General features: G+C 62.4%; 4 protein-coding genes across 9 annotated transcripts; 2 read left to right on the top strand and 2 right to left on the bottom strand.

Moving 5' to 3' along the window:
* The first annotated feature begins 700 nt into the window (after positions 1–700).
* Positions 701–4,276, top strand: LOC138814634 (target of rapamycin complex subunit LST8). Its single transcript, XM_070003730.1, has 9 exons — positions 701–777; positions 1,196–1,367; positions 1,467–1,518; positions 1,606–1,768; positions 2,036–2,111; positions 2,199–2,351; positions 3,143–3,267; positions 3,371–3,534; positions 3,735–4,276. The coding sequence occupies exons 2-9, from the start codon at positions 1,239–1,241 to the stop codon at positions 3,851–3,853; spliced, it is 981 nt and encodes a 326-aa protein (XP_069859831.1). The 5' UTR covers positions 701–777; positions 1,196–1,238; the 3' UTR covers positions 3,854–4,276.
* LOC138814642 (BRICHOS domain-containing protein 5-like) lies at positions 4,241–5,642 on the bottom strand. Of its 2 annotated transcripts, XM_070003749.1 has the most exons (6): positions 5,586–5,642; positions 5,344–5,463; positions 4,996–5,142; positions 4,823–4,924; positions 4,435–4,588; positions 4,241–4,335 (listed from the first exon to the last, which is right to left on the bottom strand). In XM_070003749.1, the coding sequence occupies exons 1-6, from the start codon at positions 5,631–5,633 to the stop codon at positions 4,241–4,243; spliced, it is 666 nt and encodes a 221-aa protein (XP_069859850.1). In that variant the 5' UTR covers positions 5,634–5,642. The 2 variants fall into 2 exon arrangements, with proteins under 2 accessions (XP_069859850.1, XP_069859849.1); XM_070003748.1 differs by lacking the exon at positions 5,586–5,642 and having other exon boundaries at positions 4,823–5,142; positions 5,344–5,490.
* A 1,185-nt stretch (positions 5,643–6,827) lies between these two features.
* On the bottom strand, positions 6,828–9,558 carry LOC138814636 (glycerol-3-phosphate phosphatase). Its single transcript, XM_070003732.1, has 2 exons — positions 8,882–9,558; positions 6,828–8,782 (listed from the first exon to the last, which is right to left on the bottom strand). Exons 1-2 carry the CDS (start codon positions 9,519–9,521, stop codon positions 8,457–8,459), a joined length of 966 nt encoding a protein of 321 aa, XP_069859833.1. The 5' UTR covers positions 9,522–9,558; the 3' UTR covers positions 6,828–8,456.
* Positions 9,559–14,242: 4,684 nt separating this feature from the next.
* Positions 14,243–22,601, top strand: LOC138814625 (transcription factor E4F1). Of its 5 annotated transcripts, none has more exons than XM_070003705.1 (14): positions 14,243–14,400; positions 16,386–16,537; positions 17,068–17,170; positions 19,164–19,348; positions 19,448–19,568; positions 19,719–19,871; positions 19,982–20,118; positions 20,453–20,662; positions 20,904–21,012; positions 21,101–21,318; positions 21,425–21,623; positions 21,706–21,845; positions 21,920–21,982; positions 22,056–22,601. In XM_070003705.1, the coding sequence occupies exons 1-14, from the start codon at positions 14,250–14,252 to the stop codon at positions 22,419–22,421; spliced, it is 2,307 nt and encodes a 768-aa protein (XP_069859806.1). In that variant the 5' UTR covers positions 14,243–14,249; the 3' UTR covers positions 22,422–22,601. The 5 variants fall into 5 exon arrangements, with proteins under 5 accessions (XP_069859806.1, XP_069859805.1, XP_069859803.1 ...); XM_070003704.1 differs by having other exon boundaries at positions 19,958–20,118; positions 20,907–21,012; positions 22,065–22,601; XM_070003702.1 differs by having other exon boundaries at positions 19,958–20,118; positions 20,907–21,012.
* The last annotated feature ends 2 nt before the right edge of the window (positions 22,602–22,603 follow it).

Below are 22,603 nucleotides of genomic sequence, written 5' to 3'. Positions count from 1 at the left end.
TTTTGCTACATCTAGCAAAAAGAACTACAGGACTTTAGCTTCATGTGAACTCTGGGCCTGGGCGCTGTCCCTCAGCCTTTCAGCTCAAGGCTAGCGCTCTACCACTTGAGCCACAGCGCCACTTCCAGTTTTCTGAGTGGTTTATTGGAGATAAGAGTCTTACAGCTTTTCCTGCCCTGGCCTGGCTTTGAACCATGATCCTCAGATCTCAGCCTCCTGAGTAGCTAGGATGACAGGCGTGAGCCACCGGCACCGGGCTAAGTTTTTGGTTTTTTTATTTTTTATTTACACGAGATATCACATTTTTTGGGGGGGGACAGGGTTTTGCCACGTAGCCCAGGCTGGCCTTGAACTCATGATTCTCCCGCCCCAGCCTCCCTAGAGCTGACAGTACTGGCTTGTGGGTGACACTCTGGTCTAAGTCCGTGCCATGCAACGTTTATGATATGCTTACCCTAAACATAAAATAACTTCGTTGCTATCCAAAATTCACAGCTTGGAATCTGCCTGGCAATCCCGGGCCTGGTGACGGATGAGGTGCAGGGGCCTGGAAGTCGGGCAGCAGCGGGGTGCGGTGAGTGGCGGGGACGAGGCCGCGGCCCCGGAGCCCCCCCCGCGCCGCAGGACGTTGGTTTCGTCCCAGCTCCCCCCTCCCGCGCCGCGTGGACTCGTCCGAAGGGCCCATCGATAACTCTAGCTTCGGCCCCGGCCTCAATCGACTCGCTCCGGCTCTCCAAGCCGCCCTGGACCGCGGCCGAGCGCTGCGCGCGGGTTAAGGTACGGAAGCCGCGGGACGGAGGCTGGAAGGCGGCTGCTGGGTGGCTGGGAGGACCCGGCCGGGGGAGCATTCCAGAAGGACGGGGCCGGGGAGCTCGACGGAGCAACGGGAGAGTTCGGGGGCGCCGGGGGGGGGGGTCCAGGCCAACAGCGCCCCGGCCCTCTGGGGCCTGCCGCCGTGCAGCCGCACATGCGCAGTCGCGGCGCCCGGCTCCTGCGGCCCGCTCGCCGGCCGGCCCGGCCGCGCATGCGCAGCTCGCTCCTGCGGCAGCCAGCCACCTGCGTGACTGGCCGGTGCGGGCGGCTGCGGGCTGAGGCCGGCCGGGAAGGCGCACGCGGCGTGGGGCCCTGGGGGCTGAGCTTGCCGGAGGCGCTTGCCCCGTGCCCCCCAGTCCCCCCACGCCCGTCTCCTTCCCAGATGCTCTGAGCTTTGCCCGTTGCCGGGCAGGCCTCGGCCCGCCATGAACACGTCCCCAGGCACGGTGGGCAGCGACCCCGTCATCCTGGCCACGGCCGGCTACGACCACACCGTGCGCTTCTGGCAGGCCCACAGCGGGATCTGCACGCGCACCGTGCAGCACCAGGACTCCGTATCCTCCACCCCGCCCGGGGGCGGGAAGGTGGCCCCCGCGGGACACCGGCAGGGGCCTCCGGGCTCTCTTCCCTGCCACCTTCCTTAACACACCCAGCAGGTGAACGCATTGGAGATCACGCCCGACCGCAGCATGATTGCTGCTGCAGGTACAGGTGATTCTTGACTTCTGCCCACCGCCTCCCGGCCTCTGACGGGTCCACCCAGCCCTGCTTCAGTTCCGCCCGTGTCCCCAGGTTACCAGCACATCCGCATGTATGACCTCAACTCCAATAACCCCAACCCCATCATCAGCTACGACGGGGTGAATAAGAACATCGCGTCCGTGGGCTTCCACGAGGATGGCCGCTGGATGTACACAGGCGGGGAGGACTGCACGGCCCGGATCTGGGATCTCAGGTGTCCGTCCGGGTGCTGGGCAGGAGGGGTCCCCTGCCTAGGGTTGGCTGTGGGCTGAGCCAGGGTGTTTTGTGTTGGCGCTCTAGCGAAGGAAGGAGAAAAGCCTGATGGAGCTATCCCTACCTTGAGGCTAGGCGCTGGCCTTCCATTTCCCAGGGAGGAAAGGCCAGAATTCCCCACGAGTCAGCTCCCAGCAGCTGGCGGAGAAGTTGGCCAGGGCAGGGCATCCAGCCCGAGACAGTGTGTGACTCTTGACCGCCACCACAGGTCCCGGAACCTGCAGTGTCAGCGCATCTTTCAGGTGAACGCGCCCATTAACTGTGTGTGCCTGCACCCCAACCAGGTGAGGGGCATTCCTGGGGCCGGGCACCCCAGGGGGCTTAGGGGGACCAGCAGCGTGCTCACGCCTCGCCCACCCCGCACACCCCAGGCGGAGCTCATTGTGGGTGACCAGAGTGGCGCTATCCACATCTGGGACCTGAAGACCGACCACAACGAGCAGCTCATCCCCGAGCCCGAGTTCTCCATCACGTCCGCCCACATCGACCCCGACGCCAGCTACATGGCAGCCGTGAACAGCATGGTGAGCCCAGTGGACGGGCCGGAGGAGAGGCAGCTCCTGGGGACGGGAGCATCCCTGGGGGTCCCGCAGGCCCCGTGCTGCCCCCCCCCAGCCCCAACATCCATCCAGCGCCTCACGCCAGGAGCCTCCACGTGCCACTCCCGCTGGCCCCCTTGCAGCTTGCCCTGTCCCCTGCCACCACCCGCCCCGCAGGCCGGCCACTCCCCTCCCCTGCTCACCTCCTGGTGCTGGTGGGCTCCCTTCCTCCTCTCTGGGCCTCCGGACCTAAGTCACCTATTTCTTCCTCGGCCATTGAAGCGTCCTGCAGCCTTGCTGGCCGGACTTCGACGTTCCCCTAAGGAGACCACGAGATGCCGGGCCCCTTCCCACGGCCCAGAGAATACTCTGGTTTGGGGCCTCATTGTCTCCCTTTACGTCACTTAAATCCCAGCATGTTGCTTTTTCCACATCCCAGACTTCTCCCTGGGTACCGCCTGTCCTCCGTGCTTCCCTGCTGGCCAAGTAGCACCCTTAGCCTGTGGGGGGGGGAGAGAGAGAGAAAGAGAGAGAGAGAGAGAGAGAGAGTGTGACAGGCTGGTGTTGACTCGTGTTCTTGGCTGGCTGGGCATGGCCTTGAGTGGGGCCAGGCCTCCCTGGGCCTCCTGTAGGCAGGAAGTGCAGGACCCACCTGCCTGCCCTAGCTCTGGTCCCTTTGCATTTAGCCACCTCTGCGGGTGTCCCCAGATCCAGGTCTAGGTTTCAGTGCATTCTGGTGCTCTGGGTGTAGAATGACTGCCCCCCACTGTCTGTAGGGCAACTGTTATGTGTGGAATCTCACGGGGGGCATTGGTGACGAGGTGACCCAGCTCATCCCCAAAACCAAGATTCCAGCCCATACGCGTTACGCCCTTCAGTGCCGCTTCAGCCCTGACTCCACGTACGTGTTGGCCCGGTGGCTGGTGGGATCTGACCTGCCTGGGGCTGGCAGCTTGGCGGGGGGGGGGGGGGGGGGCTGCATCCCCACGCGCCCCTCCCCCCAGGCTCCTCGCCACCTGCTCAGCTGACCAGACATGCAAGATCTGGAGGACGTCCAACTTCTCTCTGATGACGGAGCTCAGCATCAAGAGCAGCAATCCTGCAGAGTCGTCTCGAGGCTGGATGTGGGGCTGCGCTTTTTCCGGGGACTCGCAGTACATCGTCACCGGTGAGTCTCGCTCGCCACCCCGCCCCGCCCCACCAGGGGGGGCCCATCCTCCATCCTCCCCCGTCCTCTGCCGAGAGCCTCCCCCTCCTCCCCCCTCCCCCCCCCCTGCCAGGAGGGCCCTCTGGAGGGGCTGGTTGTGCTGCCCTCCTCCCTCTGCCCTAGGCCTTGGCCCTGAGCTGCCGCTCCATTCCCCTCTGTAGCCTCGTCTGACAACCTGGCCCGGCTCTGGTGTGTGGAGACTGGAGAGATCAAGAGAGAGTATGGTGGGCACCAGAAGGCTGTTGTCTGCCTGGCCTTCAATGACAGTGTGCTGGGCTAGCCTGAGTTCTCTGGACCGCAAACAACCACCAGGCCGTGGCTCCGGTGGGATTCACCTCCACAGCACCCTGGCCGAGGGGCGCCTCTGCGCGTCAGGTCAGCTCTCCCTCTCGGCCAGCCCAGATCTGCCAGGCCAGCCTGCTCTCTGTGCCCAGTTGCTCTTCAGGATGCCCACTGCGCCAGGCTGCATTGCCTGGGTGGGGAAAGGCCGCACCCCCTAAGAGACTGGACCCCGACCTGAGGCTGAGCCCCGCCCCCGCCCCACCCCGTTCAGTCCTGAGGCTGCAGAGAGCACCACCATGGCGAGATCAGGGTTTATTAGTCTCTGACAGCAGCCGGCCTCCGTGGCGCTGGCCGGGGACAGGGCCGGCCTGGGCCAGGCGGGGTTTTAGTCTGGGAGGTAATAAAAGCAGACGGACACGCAGATGTTGCTCGGGAAGCAGATGTCGATGCAGAGATAGATCAGTCGCTGCCTCTGGGGCCCTGGGGAGGGAAAAGGGGCTCATCAGTTCCTAAAGGGCTCTCCTTGCTTAGCCCGTCCTGTGGGAGCCCAGTCCCCTCCACACGCCTGCCCCGACTCACCCTCTGCTCGACGGGCCCAGTAGATGGGGGTCTCTGCACAGAGGTGCCGCACGGGAGCCCCCACCTGGGCAGGGTCCACGGCGCGGTCCCCAAGCACTGCCAGCAGCTCCTGTGCGTGCTGGGGGTCCTGGCCAGGCGTGCGGGGTCCTTGGGCCTGTAGAAAGACTCAGTGGGCCCCCCTGTGGAGGCAGTGCCCTGCCCTTGGCCCTGTGGGACGTCACCTCCCGCCCCCACCGCCGCAGCACCTGCTCCTGCCAGCAGCCTCAGCAGAGGGAAGATAGAGCTTTCTGTTCCTCTGAAACTGGAGCCCTGGCTGGCCAGCAGGGCTGCACACAGGACCTTTTGTCTGGCCCCTGGCCTGCAGGCCCGGCCAGCTGGGCTTGCTCACCCTAGAAGTGTCCACCAGCAGGCGCAGGGTCTCCCGGTCTCGGGCCTCCATCGGGCGGAGGAAGCAGGCCTTGTGCTCCGCAGGGCGGTAACAGACGCAGCCCTGGGGAGGCAGGTGGGTGAGGCGGGGGCATCCCAACCCCAGGCAGGCTGGCAGCCTCCCGGCCCACTCACGCTCTGCCCGTCGAACAGCACAGCCCAGCTGCGGTTGCTCTGAGGCGGAGTCACTAGGATGGTTGCCATGTTCCTGGCCATGTCCACTAGGGTGGTTTGGTTGGACTGGGGCCCCGGGAGCGGGAGCCGGAGCATCTGCGGCAGCGGCTGGGGGAAGAAGGTTAGACTTCAGCCGTGCAGGCGTCCCAAGCACGCCATGCCCTGGCCCGGGCCATTTCTGTTTTCCGCGTGGCCTTTCCCTGTACTCTTTCCCCATCCGGCCAGTGTTCTGGCCCTGGCTCCACTGAAGGGCTGAGGGGGAGCTGCCTGGCGCACCCCCTCTGCTCACGCCCGGCTGGAGGGGCTCACCTTGGGTGGGCTGTGAGCAGAGCCGAGCAGCGCTCCGGTCACGGCCCCCGCCGCAGCCAGCGCCAGCAGCAGCAGCAGCCCTGCGCCTCTCCAGGCCCCGAGGCAGGATTTGGTCTTCAGCTGGGGACATCAGAGCAGGCTTGTTCAGGGAAGGAGGGGCGGCGGGGCGGGGGGGGGGGGGAGCGTTCCTGTCCCCTGCTCAGGACAGCTCAGGTCCTTGTCCCAGGGGAGAAGGCGCTTACCTGGGCAGGCCTAGGCCCTGGGCTCCCGCTGTGGCTGCCCTCCTCCATACTGCAGCACCTGCTGACAAAGCACCAATTGTCCGCTGCCCCCTTCCAGCCCTCGGCCAGGGAAGTCTCAGGAAGCCTTTGATGAGCCCAACGACTGCGCCCTCCCAGACCCCACCGCCTCCTCCCCGCCAGTATCTGATATCCCTGATAGTGCCAGGATGGCCCTCTCCCCCACCAGCTGGCCCGGTCCTGGACGCCTGGCTTGTGCGGACAGAAGAGCATGGGGTCTTGGGAGGGCATGAAAGTGAGGCCTTCGCAGGAAGCCAGCCCAACTGGCCGGCTAGGGAGCGCCCAGGCCCAGCTGGTGATTTTGTCTGGTTTGGGCAGGTTTAACGCTTCCTAGTGTGTTTCTGGTGCCTGTTACCTCAATAAACGCGTGTTCAATACACTAAGGGTGCAGGGCTATGCCGGTCCTTCCCAGAAGCCAGCGCCACCAGAGAGCTGTGAGCATCCCATAGCCGTGCCCAGGCCTGCCCACAGTGAAGCCGGCCTCCAGCACGGCCTCCAGGACAGTGAAGTCAGCTTCCCCGCCCCCCCCTCGCCCCCAGCACCGTTTCTGCCCTCCTCACATGGCCTTGTGTGGGTGTGCCCACCACCCACCACCACCCCTGAGGCCCTGTCTGGGGGCTCTGCTTTTCCTGATGCTTCTCTGAAGTGGACTGGGCTGCAGCAGCCAAGTGTTCCAGCTCTGGAATTGGAATCCCACCTTGGCCTTCCTTTCTGTGCTGGCCTTGGGTTTTAACCCAGGGCCTGTGCACTGTCCCTGAGCTTTTTTTTTTTTTCAGTTGTGGATCTTGAATTCTGGGCCTGGACGCTGTCCCTGAGCTCTTAAGCTCAAGGCTAGCGCTCTACCACTTGAGCCACTTCTGGTCTTTTCTGTTTATGTCGTGCTCAGGAATCAAACCCAGGGCCTTATGCATTCAAGGCAAGCACTCTACCATTAAGCCACCTTCTCAGCTCCTCCCTGAGCTTTTCTGCTCAGGGCTAGTGCTCTATCACTTAAGCACAGCCCAAGTAGAGACAAGACTCATGGAGCTGTTGCTGACTTAAGACTCTGATGCTCAGATCTCAGCCTTCTGAATAGCTAGGATTACAGGTGTGAGTGAGCCTCCAGTGCTCTGCTACCTATTCTTACCCTGTCGCCACCCTCCCCTAGGCAGAAGTCCCTGCTATGAAGACGAGAAGACAGCTCAGTTGGAGTTTTAGAGTTTAATGTGCATTTGGGTACACAGTGAAGTGGGTGGGAGGTGGGGCACATAAGAGACTTCCGGGCCCCTCCCCAGCAGATCAAGGCTGTGGCAGCTGCTGTGGGGGATGAGGCCCTCATGGGCCTGCTCAGTATCCAGACACACTGTTAGCCATCATCTGCACTGCCACCCTCCACTGCCCGGCCAAGGGGCCCCTGGCCGTGGGGTGCGTGGTTGCAGGTACGGGACACTTTATTGCTGTGAGAACTTGGTGAATGGGAAGTGTTGTGGCCACTGGGATTCAGGGTGAAGCACTGGGAAGGAGTCGGCCGGGAGCCATGTTCCAGGCTCTGCCCAGTGAGTGCTGCAGACGCCCCACTCTGCCAGGTCAGCAGACAGGGAACAGGTGCAGGAGAGGAGGCCAGGCCCTGCCGAGAGCCTGCTGGCCGCTGGGCCCTGCCCGTCTTACCATTCGGCTATCAACAAAGGAGTCTGAAGCCAAAGCAGGTGGCTTCACAGGCCACTGATCAAACCCCACCCTGACCCAGGCTCACCCCAGGACAAGGGAAGACAGGAAGAGTGAATATTTTGTAAAGGACTTCCTGCACTGAGGTTGGGGCACCTCTCCCCTTCTTACCCCGGGGGTGGGGGTGGGGGCAGGAGCCACAGGAAATCCTTGGCCAGCACACTGCTAGCCTTCAGGTGAGCTGTGGGACATGGAAATTGTTCAGTGGGATTTACCCCTATGAGACAGAGCACAACCATTAATCTACACACTTACAATTCAATGCCACCACTCACAAATGTGTTCACAAGTTAAAAAATAATGGTTTTTGGTACCAATGCTGCTCTGAGCTACCTTCACAGCAGCCCAGAGTTCAGTGACGGCACCCACACCCACTCGGCCACTGGGCCTACCATATACTCAGTCTGAGTCACCTGGGTTTAAATGCACACTTCAGACAGCTGAGGTTTGGCTGGGCAGTTAACAGAAGTGGGCAGCTGAGTGTGAAGAGCTGCAGCCCTGGACATCTGAAACGGAACAGATACTCAATTGTGACATCAAAGTGGTTTTCAAGGAAGCAAGCAGGCAGTGGCAAGGCAGCACCTCTCACCCCGAGAACAGGGTGGCACCATCAGGGAGCAGCCCCTCCTCCACTCCACAGAGGCGAAGCTGGACGTTGCATCGGGCTGCTGGGCTGCGTGGGCACACTGGAAGCCACAAGCCAGCCCTTCTTCCTCTCTGCCCTTCAGTGATGATCCCTGAATTAAGTTTTCCAGTAAAACATGTGACGTATACCCCTAGACCCAACTCGATCTCACAAGCAAGGCTTGAGGGCTACCTGAATCCTGGGCAGATACTATGTGTGCCCTCACTGACAGATACATAGCCCAAGACCCACCTGACAATGCCCTCCAAGCTTAAAAGTGCATCTTAAAATATAAGCATCTGTAAACAACACCTCCCCCCAAGCGTTTACTTACAACATTAACAACTACCACCCTCTGCTTAACTTCAATTGCAGTCTGTGGCGACTCCAACCATGCCTAAGTCCCACCTATTAATCTGGGTAACTGATTTTTCAATTTTCTTTTTTTTTTTTTTTTTATTCCCGAGGTTAAAGACACTAGATCTTTAACCTTGAAGGGCGGGCAAGAGGTCAGCTATGCTGTCAACATAGAAGTCGGGGACCATTTTCTTCTTGGACATACAGTCACTTTCCTGATTGCTCTTCACATCCCCAAGAGTGGAGACTCCGGTGAGGGTCAGGATGGTCTTCAGGCCACAAGTGGCGCCCAGCAGGATGTCTGTGTCCAGGCGGTCCCCCACCATGATGGTGCGCTCCGGGACGATGCCGTATTCCTGGGACACGCAGTCGAAGATAAACCGGCTGGGCTTCCCGATGATGTCGGCCTGGCGCTGGGCAGCCATCTCCACGGCTCGAACCAGGCAGCCGGTACCTGCGGGACGGAAGGAAGGGGACGTCTGGGTCAGGGGGCAGGCAGGCAGGCAGGGGCCGAGGCCCGCCCGGCCGCCTCCCCGCCCCGGGGCGCACGGACCCGCGATGAAGTGGCCGTTCTCCAGCGGGAGCCGATTGTCCATGTTGGTGCCCACGAGCAGGCAGCCGGGCTGCTGCAGGTAGCGCACGGCCTTGGTGAGCTTCATGTAGCTGAAGTGCGGGTCGAAGCCCACCACCACCGCGCGCACGTCCGGCTCCAGCGGGGCGGCCAGCCAGTCGCCGGGACCCTCGCCCCGCAGCGGCTCGGGACCCACGCCCACGCTGGCGATGCCCACGGCCTCCAGCTCGGCGGCCAGGGCCGGGCTGCCCAGCACGTAGGCCTTGGGGGCCGGCGCGCCGGACAGGCGCTGGCGCAGGTAGAGCGCGGTGCAGTAGGCCGTGCCGAAGACCTCGAGGCCGGCGCCGGGCCCCGCCGGGCCGCCGAAGCCCAGGCGCCGCAGCTTCTCGGCGTAGGCGGCGCGCGTCTTGCTGCTGTTGTTGGTGATGAAGCCCAGGCGCTTGCCGCGGGCCCGCAGCGCCCGCAGGGCCTCGGGCGCGCCCGGCACGGCCGTCTCCCCACGCCACAGCACCCCGTCGCAGTCAAACAGGACCGTGTCCACGTCGGCCAGCAGCGCCTGGGCCCGCTCGGCGCTCAGCCGCACGCAGCGGGCGTCGTCGCCGCCGGCCTCCGACTCCGCCATGGCCGCCCGCCGCCCGCCGCCCGATGCCACCGGCCACCGCCGCCGCCGCCGCCGCCACCGGCCGCTCCTCGCAGCCGCCCGCCGCGGCGCTCGCCCCGCCCCCGGAGCGCTCATTGGCCCCGCGCCTCGCGCGCGCCGCCCATTGGTCGCCGTCCGCGCCAATCCGTGCGCGCGTACCGCGAGCTGCGAAGGCTCGGCGCCAACGGCCGCGTCCCAGTTCGGGAGGGCAGTCGGGCATTGGCCGCCGGGCCCCGGGAGCCCCGACGATTGGCTGGCCGGGCGCCAACCGGCGTTCAGGGTAGAGCGCTCGCTGCGGAAACGTTGCGGACCGAGCGCGGCACGGAACGTAAGACCGCTGCTCATTGGCGGCCGCGGGGCAGCTCGCCCATTGGAAGCCGGCGGTCAGCATAGGTGACGGAGGCCCTCGGTTAAGTGACCCAGGGCCAGGACGGCTGCTGATTGGCCGGCTTTCCCCTTGTGGGCGGAGCCCCCGCTGGAGCCGGTGGGGCGGGGCGCGGTCTTTCCCCGGCCGGAATCACGTCCGCAGCCTTGCGGGGACTCGCGGGGGCCTGCGCTCACGCTCGGGCCGCGGCGTCGGCGCGTGAGGCGCAAACCGTCCGGGTCCTGGGACCCAGCGGAGCCTTCTTCCCCAACGGGCCCGGCGCCCCCGCCTGCAGCCTCTGCCGGGACCTTGGCGGTGACAGGACCCAGCCTCTGCCGGCGGCGGGGCGGGGCTGCGGCCCAGCCCGACGCGTCCCGGAGCCGCCGGCCGCCGGGGTCCTCGCAGCTTCGTCTTCACCCGAGGGGCATTGGGAGCACCGCGGCCCGGTGGAATGTCCACCCGCAACCCCGGCCAAGTGCGGGCGTGCTGCACCGTTCGTGTCGGGACCAGCCGGGACCCACACGCCTCACCCACCCACGCCGTTTACTTTCTAGCACACGGAGCCAGAGTCTGATTTTCCTTCGCATATCTTGCGTGTGTGCGTGCGTGCGTGTGTGTGTGTGTGCGTGTGTGTGTGTGTGCGGATTCTGGGCCTTGATTCTGGCATAGTCCCTGAGCTTTTTTGTTCAAGGCTTGGTGCTCTTAGCATTTGAGCCACAGCTCCATTTCCGGGTTTTGAGTAGGTTAATTGGAGATAAGAGTCTCTTGGGAACTTTTCTGCCTGGGCTGGCTTGGAACGGTGAGATCCTCAGATCTTGGCCTCCTGAGTAGCTAGGATGACAGGTGTGAGCCCCTGTGCCTGGCCATGGGGCTGGTTTAACTTCGGATAATTATGTCTGCAGATGGCAGAAAGTGGGCTGACCTAGCTGTAGAGGTACAATTCACCAAGAGGGGAAGATTTGGGGACAGTGTCCTGGAGAAATCTGGAAGTACCAGTCGCCCTCAAGGAAGAGTGCTGAACTTTGGTGGGAACAGGGAAGGATGACCTTGTGCCACACCTGCAGCCCTGTCCCCCCCCCCCCTTTTTTTTTTCTGATAAGTTAAGAGTTGGAATCTGAAAGGATTTTCTGCCCAGGCTGGTTTTGATCCTTGATCTTTTGGGTCTCAGCTTCTTGAATAGCTAGGCTTGCAGGCAGGAGCGCGACCAGCATTCAGCCTAAAAGGGCTCCTTGATGTGTATCTGAAACACAGTACACCTCCAGTTGATGGCACCGTTAGGCCTCCCCCCAAGTGAAAAACTGCTCTCAATGCTTTTTTCTGGTTCCCCGAGTAGCCCAGCACTGCCCTGGCTTGCCCTTGAGTCCTCTAAGCAGAGATTATCTCTTTAGCCAGCTTTTCTGGCTTACCTACACATTCAGGCCATGCAGTGCTTTAATGCGCTTCCTTCCTCAATTCCCTGGATGCTGCTGGCTTTTCCACTTCTTTCCTCAGCATACCCTTAAGGGAGTGTTACAGGGATCTGGACTCAACTTCTCTTGAGAAGCCCTGCAGATCCATGCTCCAACCCCCAACCTGCTGTTTCTTCTCTTTGTCTCTGAGACATCCATACTAAACCCTGACAGCTTCTCCAGCTCTCTTCCTGCCTCTCTGTTGAGCCCTGAGATCCTTCTAGTGGCAGAGGGATCCTTGTTAACTGGCGGGTAACACAGTTTGAACCTGCTTGTTCTGCTGGTACTCCACTTGAACCACCAGCCAGAAAGATCCTTAGGAAACACCAACAGTCATTCTTCTTAAAACCTATCGGTGGTGTAGCAGGGTATGGAGGCCCACACCTATAATCCTAGCTATTCAGGAGGCTAAGATCCAAGAATCAAGGTTCAAAATCCAGGCAGGAAAGTCTTGAGACTTTGATTTCCAATTTACCACCAAAAATCTGGTAATGGAGCTGTGGCTTATGTGGTAAAGCAACAGCCTTAAGTGAAAAAGCTAAGGTCAAGTGCCCAGGTCTTGAGTTCAAACCCCAGTACAAAAAACAAACACAAAAAACCTGTCAAGCCAGGTGCCTGTGGCTCATGCCTGTAATCCTAGCTACTCAGGAGGCTGATATCTGAGGACTGCAGTTCAAACCCAGTCTGGACAGAAAAGTACCCATGAAACTTTTTTTTTTGGTCAGTCGTGGGGCCTGAACTTGGCCTGGGCACTGTCCCTCAGCTACTCAGCTGTAGACAAGCGCTCTACCACTTGAGCCTTAGCTCCACTTCTGGCTTTTTCTGCTTATGTGGTGCTGAGGAATCGAACCAGGGCCTCATGCATGCAAGGCAAGCACTCTTACCACTGAGCCACCTTCCCAGCCACCCCCCCCCCCCATGAAACTCTTATCTCCAATTAACTGCTCAAAACCCAGAAGTGGATCTGTGGCTCCAAGTGGTAGAGTGCTAGCCTTGAGCAAAAGAGCTCAGGGACAGCACCCAGGCCTTGAGTTCAAGCCCCAGAACTGGCAACAAAACAAAACAAAACAAAACAAAAAAGTCAGTGGTAAGTAACTCATGACTTGTTTTCAGAATGCAGCTCCAGGGCTAGAGGCATGGCTCAAGTGGTAAAGCATCAGTTCTGAGGAAAGTTGAGCCAAGATGCCCTGAGTTCAAGCCCCTGGTACCTACCTGCACGCAGGAAAAACTTCATCAATCATTCCACGCTGCATGCTGATGACCCCTGTCTGCTTCTCGTACATCTCAGCTGCCGCCAAGCCAGGTTTCCAGGGGCCCAGCTGGGCGGTGCAGCATGGAAGCAACTTTTCTGTGTCCTGAGGGTAGAGCTGCCCCCTCTGGGCTTACGTCCGAGAGCTCTGTGTGGTGCTCCATCCTCCTTGGAGATGATCTGGAATGGCTCTCAAGGACCCCTCACACCAGCATCCAGGTGGTACACTGAGAATAACAGTCGGCAAAGCCAGCCTGGTGGGTCTCAGCCTGGGTCTGTCGTGGGATCGGCCTCCAGGCAAGTATCCCAGAAGGTCTGCGCTGCTGCCTTTTCATCTTCAAAAATGGGGATGATCTCTTAGATGATTCAATCCAACAAATCAGTTTCAAAGAGGTCACTAAATGTAACCCGTATAAAACATTAAAAGGAACTTAAGTAGGAAGGACCAGAGCAGCACTATTCACCACAGTCAAAAAGGTGAGAGCCATGAGAATGTGATGGAGAATATAAATGTGCTCTGTTTGTACAATGTTAATATGGTTTGGTTATAAAAAGGAATGAATCAGTTGGGCGTGGTGGTGCATACCTGTAATCAGCACAGAAGCCAAGGCAGGAGGATCAGGAGTTCCAAGACAGGCCGGGCACCAGGGGCTTAGGCCTGTCATCCTTCCTAGCTACTCAGGAGGCTGAGATCTGAGGATCGCGGTTCAAAGCCAGCCCGGGCAGGAAAGTTGTGAGACTCTTTTCTCCAATTAACCACCAGAAAACTGGAAGTGGCACTGTGGCTCAAGTGGTAGAGCACTAGCCTTGAGCTGAAGAGCTGAGGGACACTGCCCAGGCCCAGAGTTCAAGCCCCATGACCGACCAAAAAAAAAAGCTCCAGGACGGACTGGCCTGGGCTACACAGTGAGAGACCTTATCTTTAAAAAACAACCCCCAAAATACTATAGCCTGGATACCTTGTAAGTATGCTGAGTGAAAGAAGTTGGACACAAGCGTCTGCACGTCCTATATGACGCGCTTCAGAGCAGACAAGTCCCAGGAAGTAGATGGGGTCGTGGCCACGGCTCAGGGAGGGTACGGACCGAGGAGACGGATGCCGGGTCGGTACGCACGCAGCCCCGGTCAGTGGCCTAAAGGTCACCGAGGAGGACTGTCGTGTGGATCTGACAGGAGGTAGAGCTTGGCGGAGCTGCACGCGCACGGGGGACACGCGGGGCGGAAGCGAACCCCCGCGGGGCAGGGGCAGGCAGGCCGGTGGCGGCCGCCTCGAGCTCGGCTGCTGGCCGGCGGCTCCGCTTCGGCCCGGCCCGGCCCGGGCCCGCGGAAGCCGGCTCAGCGAACAGACCGAACCCGAGGGCCCGCTCCTTCCCGGCCCCGGCGCCTGCGGCCGGGACACGCGGAGATCACGCCCAGGCCCGCTTCTCCAACGTGAGCCCCACCCTCCTGGGCGCCCCGCCCCCGGCGGGCCCCGCCCCCCGCATCCCGGGCGCCCCGCCCACCAACCTCAGACCTCGCCCCACCTCCCGGACGCCCCGCCCCAGCTCCCGCAGGCTCCGCCCTCCGCCTGTCAATCAAAGCCGTCCCGGCGGCCCGTTGTTATGACGACACGGTCGTAAATCCGCCATCTTCCTGCGGCGCGTTGCGACATGGAGGGCGCGATGGCAGTGCGGGTAACGGCCGCGCATACGGCAGGAGCCCGGGCCGAGGCCGGGCGGGAGGCGGGCGAGGGCGGGGTCGCGGCGGCGGCCCTGGCCCCCGGGGGCTTCCTCGGCCTTCCGGCGCCCTTCAGCGAGGAAGGTAACCGGGTCCCGAGGGCCCAGCGCGGCCGGGAGCGGGCGGCCCGGCCCGGGGACGGCGGGGCCCGCCGACGCCCTGGCCCGGGCTCCTCCTCGGCCCCGCGGGCTCCACCGCCGGGCCCGGGCCGCATGCGGGCCCGCAGGGCGCCTGGTCTCGGGGCCCCTCGGAGCGGGGCCGGCGCACGCTGTCGGCCTGGCGTCGGGGCCCCGCTCGGGGCTCGGGCCGGGCCGGGGCGGGGCCCTCGGGGCTCGGGCCGGGCCGGGGCGGGGACTGGGCACCGCGGGCCGCCCGAGCTCGGCTTCCTTAAATGAACCCCGAGAAGTGGACCCCCCCCGCGCGGGGAGGCCGAGGTTACGGGGCGTGGACGTGCGGGGTCACGGGGGCCCGGCGGGCGGGGAGGACCGCCCCGTCCCCCCGGCTTCACCCCGCGGGCGTGCAGGGCGCGCTCCCCGCCGCCCTGGGCTCGCCCGGGCCGGGCCGGAGGCGGGGCCGCCGCCGGGCCTCTGCGAGGCCGGGACTCCCACGGCCATCAGTGCGCGGTGCTGAGTCAGACTCCCAGCGAGGCGGGGCGGGAGGGTTACGAGGGTGGCTGGCCCCGCAGCGCTGGCCGTGATCCCCTCTAGCTTGCCCCAGGACGAGTCATTGCTTTGGTGTGGCTTTTTGTTGGTGGTGGTGGTTGTAGTCTTGGGGCTTGATCTCGGGGCCTGGGCACGGCCCCTGGGCTTTGTCTGTCCAAGTCTCCCGAGTGCCCTTTGACTTCAGCCACAGTTCCACTTCCTGGCTTTTTGTAGATGAGACCCTCAGATTTCAGCCTCCTGAGTAGACAGGATTATAGGCGTGCGCCAGGTTTGGCTTTTTTCTTTTTCATGTTCCCATTCTCCAGGCCTGAGTTGATGTTGGTGTGGGGCGGAGTGTGAGGTGCTGGGAACTAGCAGACCTCCCAGAAGGAGGAACAAGGCAGCTCTCAGTTCAGATGGTAACCTTGAACCTTTCTCAGGGTGAAGTAGTTGTTCAGCCAGGGTACTGGCAGGACTCGGTGATGCCGCCACACAGTTAGGCCCCAGTGAGTGGGAAGTATTTCCTGCAGTCCCGGGATGGGTGCAGTGACCCTGGGGTAGGAGTACAGAAGGACTGGCCTTGGCATCTACATTTGAGTAGGAGTGCTCTGGGAACCAGTGGAGATTGATTGGGTCTGTAGCTCAGTGGTAAGAGTTTGTGTTTAGTAGACACAAGGGTGGGTTTGGCCTCCAGTACCACCTACTTATAGTGAAGTAACCAGGGTGGTCGGGGAGCTGGGCTCCTGTGACTCAGGCCTATAATCCGAAGGCCCGGAGGATCTTGGTTTGAAGACAGTCTGAGCAGAAAAGTCGGAAAGACATAAATAAGCAAAATGCTGGGCTGGAAGCATGGCTCAAGTAGAATACAGATGTGGGCAAAAATGCCGAGCAAGAGCAAATGAAAAGAATGGTCATCGTTCCTGTTTTCCAAAGGTTGCTCCCTTTGCCAAAGCCTTGTGGGCATCAGCTTAGTGACCCTTGCTGTGCCCTACACACACACACTGGTCAGCGCACTTTATGGATGAGGAGACAACTGGCAGAGGAGCCATGAGATGCCACGTGCACATTCAGTCCCCATGCGTTTCTGTTTTTGAATCTTGGGCAAGCGCTCTACCATAGGGCTAGATCCCTTCTCCCCACAGCCTTAAATCCTGGTCATCTGTGGTCCTCAGGCTCTCGAGTGCATGCCTCTCTTCCCTCACCGCCGGAGTGGGGTTTTGGTGTGGCAGCCTTGGTAGATCCCTGCAGGCTGCTGGTCTCCTGCGGTACTGCCGAGCATGGGGACTGCACCATGAGGTTCCTTAGTGCTGCATCTTGCCAATGCATTCTCAGCTGCCTTGGGGAGGGCCCGGCCCCATCATCGGGGAGCGCAGCCCACTGGATGGGCTCTGGTGGCCCCTCGCTCCCCTGACGGGAGGCTCATTGCAGATGAAGATGATGTGCACAGGTGTGGCCGCTGCCAGGTGGAGTTCACTGCCTTGGAGGACTTTGTTCAGCACAAGATTCAGAAGTCCTGCCAGCGGGCCCCACATGAGGCCCTGCCTGCCACCCCTACTGCTACTGCCCTGCTGGGCCAGGAGGTGAGCTCCTACCCACCCCCGTTAGACACTGGCTGAGGAGGGGTTCCTGGCGACCTGGGGGCAGGCAGAGGACAGAGGGCAGGCGTCTGCTTGTGGGTGAGGGGGTGGTCCAGGCTGTCCTAGTTGAGGCTAGTGCGCAGGGGGGCTGCCCGCATGCCCAGGGCTGGCTTGGCCCTGAGGAGGCACCGTTTTGAGATGGGGTCCTTCCTTCCTTTGGCCTCAGGGCCTCTCTTAGCTTGGGTTTCACGTAGCTTTGCCTTCTTGTCCTGGACTGTGCTCTGCTCACAGTTCCTGGGGCAGGGCATGGTGGCCGGAATACAGGGATGGGTCTGGCCCCAGCTCTAGGGCCCGGCTGGGCGTTGGGCAGAGCCAGCCAAGGTCCAGTTGGGGAAGAGCCCCTTCCAGCCATCCCACCCGGGGGCAGGTGTGCCCCTGCCCTCCCCACCCCAGCTTTCCACCAGGGAAGCTGGCCACGCTCTGGAGGCGGAGTCCATATGTGCCTCCTGTTTGTCCCCTGATCCTGTCGGTAGATGGTGCCAGCAGCAGGCCCGGAGGAGCCCATCACTGTGGCCCACATCGTGGTGGAGGCCGCCTCCCTGGCAGCGGACATCAGCCATGCGCCGGACCTTGTTGGTAAGACAGCTCAGTAGTGAACATGGCGCTGTCCACGCATGGCGCTCGGTTCTGAGCATCGGAGGCTGTAGTCCTTCTAGAGGATGGGGTGTCTCTGCTGCACATAACCCCTACTCTTGAGAGCAGGGCCTGGCCACCAGGACACAGGCCTTGGCTGAGCCCTCCGCTGGCCCCGGGACTTGGGCTTGCTCCTGGTGCCAGGCCCACACAGTCCTGGGGCGCTTACAGCCAGGCAAGTCTTCAGCTCGAGTCCCATCATGGCTGTCTCTGCCTTAGTCTTCCTAGAACCTTCTGCACTGCTTTTCTTGGCCCTACATGGCCCACTTGACTCAGTGAATGGTGTTGCAAGGTTGGTGGGTGTGGACAGCGCCCCAACCTGTTCGTGTCCTTGCTCTTCACTCCCAGGGTTGCCTTCATTGGTGTGGAGTTCCTGCCCTGATTCTCATCGGGCTTTTATGAGCGTGCGATGCCAAGCCTCTTTGATGCTGTGTTTTATGATCACGGGCTTGCTGGTGTGTGTGTGTGTGTGTGTGTGTGTGTGTGTGTGTGTGTGTGTGTGTGTGTGTGTGTGTGTGTGTGTGTGTGTGTGTGTGTGTGTGTGTGTGTGTGTGTGTGTGTGTTGGGGTGAATGTGAATGTCAAGCTGTGGTTAATTGGAGGCTGCTGGGTGCAGAGGAGCTGAATGCTGAACGAAGGCAGTTGAACGTGAAGGATGAGAGGCTGGTGCGCAAATGTCAGGGGAGGGCAGAGGGGCCGGGCCTGGGCGGCGGCGGGTTGAGAAGGGAGCAGTGGTTCCCTGTCTGGCTGCTGCTGAGGGGCAGAGGCGGGTGGGTGAGCGGGCAGCTGGACAGGAACTGGGTTTGGACAACAGGTAGAACTTGGCTTTGTGAAGCTGCAGGAACCAGCTTAGGCAGGAAGAAGAGGGAGGATCTGTGGGGGAGGCCAGCCCCAGGCTTGGGAGGGGAGTCTGGGCGGGTGGCCTCCCTAGGGAGGTGCTGCACACCTGTGCCCATCACTGCCTTTCCTGGAGGTTCTGCAGCAGACATGGAGCAGTGTGGTGTCTGGGGTGGGTGTTGTCCCTTGAGAAACGAGTTCCTTGGCTTCTGGCACCTGTGTAGACTCCAGACCTTTAGCCTGCTGAGCCCCTCTCCACCCACCTCTGACCTCTAGTGGCTCTAAGTCTTTGCTGGGCGCCATCATCCTTGAGCTCTCCGGGCACCTTCTGCCTCTGCATCCCGCAGCTATGGCTGCCGGGTTCCTCACCTGTCAGGTCCTCTGGGAAGATACTTGTGGATTGTTGAGAGTGTCAGCGGGGATCTGGGTGAGAGATCCCCTTAATTGTTTATGAGTCATGATGCTTTCATTCTGTTTTGAGAGAATGGCCTGTCAAAACAAGGTGCCATCCTGGTGGAGATGGTTTCTAAGAAGTGGCTTCACAGCTTGTTCCCACTTGTCACGTCGTGAGCAGAAACGTGGAGCTTGTTTACATGATAGCTTTCCACATCGTCACATTTCCTCTGCACCACGGGGGAAGTGCAAAACCCTGCCTTCCTTTCCTCAGGCCATCTCGGGTGCCTGGAAAAAGCATCCCCAGGGCTGGCGTCCCGTCCCAGCCTGCACCGGGCAGGGCTCTTCTTTCCACTTCTAGCAGCTCAGACCATTGCCCCTCTCTCCATTCCACCCCTCCGTGCACGCAGCCTGTTGCAGGACGTGTGCCCCTGGGCATGGGATGGTGGGTCTGCTCACGCTTCCTACACTGGACACATTCTGGGGGCCCTGGAGCCCTTCAGGCAGCATTGTGGCGCGGGAGGGGTTGCCGCTTGGGGCCTGTGGAGCCCTCCCTCAGTGCTGGTCGGGTTTGGGGCCAGGTGCAGAGCAGGGGCCCCGCCCTGTGTGTTGAGGACAGGTCAGGCCCCGGGGTCTCCCTCAAGGGGGTCTCTGTGGGCCAGACCTGTGCCAGGCCCCAAGGCTTATGTCCACCCACCTCTCCTCAGACAGTGGGCACATCAAAGAGGTCATTGTGGCTGCTGAGGCCGAGCCTGGAGACGGAGAGGTGCCCGAGGCCCCAGCCCGGCAGGGACCGGGGCTGGCTGAGGAGGCCGAGCAGGCCCAGGTGAAGCTGCTGGTGAACAAGGATGGCCGCTACGTGTGCTCGCTGTGCCACAAGACCTTCAAGACGGTGAGCCCGGGGTGGGGCTGGCGCCAGGGGCTGGGGCTGGCGTGGCCCCACTGCCCGGCCGGGCCCGGGCCCCTGAGCCGCGCCGCTGCTCCTCCGCAGGGCAGCATCCTCAAGGCCCACATGGTCACCCACAGCAGTCGCAAGGACCACCAGTGCGCGCTCTGTGGGGCTTCCTTTCGGACCAAGGGCTCGCTCATCCGGCACCACCGGCGGCACACGGGTGAGCGGCGCGGGGCCGAGGGCTGGAGCCGCCCCGTCAGCCCGTCCTGACCCTGCCCTGCTCTAGACCTCGTGCCCCAGCTCCCCCGGAAAGCGGCAGGGCTCCACGGCTGCCTCCCCTCCTCCCCGGCTCACCCTGTTCTCCCCACAGATGAGCGCCCGTATAAGTGCGCCAAGTGTGGGAAGAGCTTCCGGGAGTCGGGCGCGCTGACCCGGCACCTCAAGTCCCTCACGCCGTGCACAGAAAAACTCCGCTTCGGCACGAGCAAGGACGTGGTTGTGGGCAAAGAGGACGCACCTGCGGGTACGCGCGGCCGGGAGGTTGCCGGGCCGCGGGGGCCACGGGTCTGGCGCCGCCATTCAAGGACACGTTTTGGCTTTACCCTGAAGGGCCGGGCGCCTCTGTGGGGACAGTCACGTCTGTGGCCGGAGAGCCTGTGGAGACGTCACCCGTGATTCACCTGGTGACAGATGCCAAGGGCACTGTCATCCATGAAGTCCATGTGCAGATGCAGGAGCTGCCCCTGGGCGTGAGAGCGCTGGCCCCGGAGGTAGGGGTCGCGCTAGCTTCTGCCTGCTCAGTGCCAGGCCCGGCTTAGGCCTTGGTTCCAGCCGCAGGCCCAGGGCGGACTTGTGCAAGCTGAGCTCCACGGGGACCTCAGTTTGGTCTCAGGATGGGAGGGGCTGTGTGGTTGGAGGGGGAGAGAGGAGGGAGGGCTGGGGTTCGTCCAGTGAGCACAAAGGCCGCTGGCCGCATACTGTGGGGAGGTGAGGATCTGCATTGAGGAACCTGGGAGGAGAGCCTGGCATGGGTCGGCCCAGTGGGGTGACTGAGAGGGCACCCCCATGCTGGGCCGCTTGGCAGCCTCCCTTCACCTCCTGCAGCCCCCTGTCCCTGCGGAGCGCCCCTGTTCTGCGGAGGGCAGCCGAGAGAACTTGCTGCACCAGGCCATGCAGAATTCTGGCATTGTCCTTGAGCGGGTTGCTGGGGAGGAGGGCGCCTTGGAGGCCGCCCCTCCCTCTGGGTCTGGTCCGCAGCCCCTGGGAGAGGGCCCTCCGGAGCTGCGGCTTCTGGAGACGGAGCAGATGGAGACGGTAGGTGTTTGCTGCTGGCGCGCCGTGTGCTTCCCGGCCCGGCTGCCGGCTCCCTGCAGCGGGAAGTAGCATTGCTTTCTGCGGTGACTTTGCTTCCTGGCCTGTTTCCTGTCTATTCCTTGGGCCACAAGGGAGCCTGCGGGGAGGGGGGGCAGGGAGCGGGGAGCAGGAGTGGAATCTTCTATTTGTGCCTGGAGCGCAACCCAAAGTGGGTGTTTAGCTCTGCCATATGGTCTCCCAGCAGATGGCCAGAGAGGCTTCGGCTGTGCCCAGGACCCACCCGTGTCCTCAGTGCAGCGAGAGCTTTCCCACGGCTGCCACCCTGGAGGCCCACAAGAGAGGCCACCAAGGTGGGTGGCAGGGTTTGGGCGGCCACAGGCAGCAGAGGTGCAGTTTGTGGCCTGTGGTTGTGTCTGACCCGAGCGTGCTCGGCCGCAGGGCCGAGGCCGTTCACCTGTGCGCAGTGCGGCAAGGCCTTCCCCAAGGCCTACCTGCTCAAGAAGCACCAGGAGGTGCACATGCGCGAGCGTCGCTTCCGCTGCGGGGACTGCGGGAAGCTCTACAAGACCATCGCGCACGTGCGCGGCCACCGGCGCGTCCACTCGGACGAGCGGCCCTTCCCCTGCTCCCAGTGCGGCAAGCGCTACAAGACCAAGGTACGCGCTGGCCCCTCGCCCCCCCTTGGCTCCCCACTCCACTTAGACCCGGAGGCTGGGTCGGGGAGCTGGGGTCCTGTGCTGAGGCCCGGCCGCATCCCCTCAGAATGCCCAGCAGGTGCACTTCCGGACACACCTGGAAGAGAAGCCACACATTTGCCAGTTCTGCAACCGGGGCTTCCGGGAGAAGGGCTCGCTGGTGCGCCACGTCCGGCACCACACGGGCGAGAAGCCCTTCAAGTGCTACAGGTGTGGCCGCGGCTTTGCAGAGCACGGCACGCTCAACCGGCACCTGCGCACCAAAGGTGTGGCCCTGGCTGGGGGGGCGGGGGTGGGGGGCTGGGTCTGACAGGGTGTGACCCCCTCCTGCCCACCCGCCTGCCCCAGGGGGCTGTCTGTTGGAGGTGGAAGAGCTGCTGGTGTCGGAGGAGCGCTCCGCGGCCGTGCTCACAGAGGACCCCCACGCCCACGCGGTGCTGGTGGAGTTCTCGTCCGTGGTGGCCGACACCCAGGAGTACATCATTGAGGTGAGGTGGGTGTGTGGCGGGCGGGACGCAGCCCTGCTCGGGCCAGCACGGGCTGACCAGGACTGTCCGTTCAGGCCACTGCAGATGATGCGGAGACCAGTGAAGCTGCCGAGATCATTGAGGGCGCCCAGACAGAGGTGAGGGCTGGGGCGGGGCGGGGGCGGGGCGGGCGGGTGGACTTGCCGCCAGGTGGTCCCTTGAGCCAAACAGTGCCCCCAGGTGGACAGCCACATCATGAAGGTGGTGCAGCAGATCGTGCATCAGGCGAGTGCTGGGCACCAGATCATTGTGCAGAATGTGACCGTGGACCAGGAGGCGGCGCTGGCCCCGGAGGCGGCGGCGGCCGACACCATCACCATCGCCACGCCGGAGAGCCTCACGGAGCAGGTGGCCATGACGCTGGCCTCGGCCATCGGGGAGGGCACCGTGCTGGCGGCCCGGGCAGGCGCAAATGGCACCGAACAGGCCACAGTGACCATGGTGTCATCCGAGGACATTGAGATTCTTGAGCATGGCGGCGAGCTGGTGATCGCCTCGCCCGAGGGCCAGCTGGAGGTGCAGACTGTCATCGTGTAGGAGGGGCCGCGTCCCTGAGGGCCAGGGGCAGGGGCAGGGGCAGGACCCTTGGGTGCCTGCCCATACCTGCCTGGCCTACACAGGAGACGGCCTAGAGCTTCAGGCATCCGGAGGGGATGGGGCGTGTGAATACGTAAAGGATTTTTTTGTTGTTGCTTTTCAATAAAATATGAAAACCTGCA

This window comes from Dipodomys merriami, unplaced genomic scaffold, assembly GCF_024711535.1.
Source record: "Dipodomys merriami isolate MVZ:Mamm:240054 unplaced genomic scaffold, mDipMer1.0.p SCAF_60, whole genome shotgun sequence".
In the NCBI taxonomy this organism is placed as follows: Eukaryota; Metazoa; Chordata; class Mammalia; order Rodentia; family Heteromyidae; genus Dipodomys; species Dipodomys merriami.
The sequence above is the reverse complement of the archived record's forward strand: the minus strand, read 5'-3'. Positions and strand labels throughout refer to the sequence as shown.

Coding starts and splice junctions, on each gene's coding strand:
- LOC138814634 (XM_070003730.1), top strand. CDS start 1,239: ATGAACACGTCCCCAGGCACGGTGGGCAGCGACCCCGTCATCCTGGCC. Junction 1,769..2,035: donor GCCCGGATCTGGGATCTCAG/GTGTCCGTCCGG, acceptor CCGCCACCACAG/GTCCCGGAACCTGCAGTGTC. Junction 2,112..2,198: donor TGTGCCTGCACCCCAACCAG/GTGAGGGGCATT, acceptor CGCACACCCCAG/GCGGAGCTCATTGTGGGTGA.
- LOC138814625 (XM_070003701.1), top strand. CDS start 14,250: ATGGAGGGCGCGATGGCAGTGCGGGTAACGGCCGCGCATACGGCAGGA. Junction 20,119..20,452: donor TGAGAGCGCTGGCCCCGGAG/GTAGGGGTCGCG, acceptor CACCTCCTGCAG/CCCCCTGTCCCTGCGGAGCG. Junction 21,983..22,055: donor TTGAGGGCGCCCAGACAGAG/GTGAGGGCTGGG, acceptor TGAGCCAAACAG/TGCCCCCAGGTGGACAGCCA.
- LOC138814636 (XM_070003732.1), bottom strand. CDS start 9,521: ATGGCGGAGTCGGAGGCCGGCGGCGACGACGCCCGCTGCGTGCGGCTG. Junction 8,783..8,881: donor GAACGGCCACTTCATCGCGG/GTCCGTGCGCCC, acceptor TCCGTCCCGCAG/GTACCGGCTGCCTGGTTCGA.
- LOC138814642 (XM_070003748.1), bottom strand. CDS start 5,473: ATGTCCCCAGCTGAAGACCAAATCCTGCCTCGGGGCCTGGAGAGGCGC. Junction 5,143..5,343: donor CTGCTCACAGCCCACCCAAG/GTGAGCCCCTCC, acceptor TTCTTCCCCCAG/CCGCTGCCGCAGATGCTCCG. Junction 4,336..4,434: donor CTGGGCCCGTCGAGCAGAGG/GTGAGTCGGGGC, acceptor TTCCCTCCCCAG/GGCCCCAGAGGCAGCGACTG.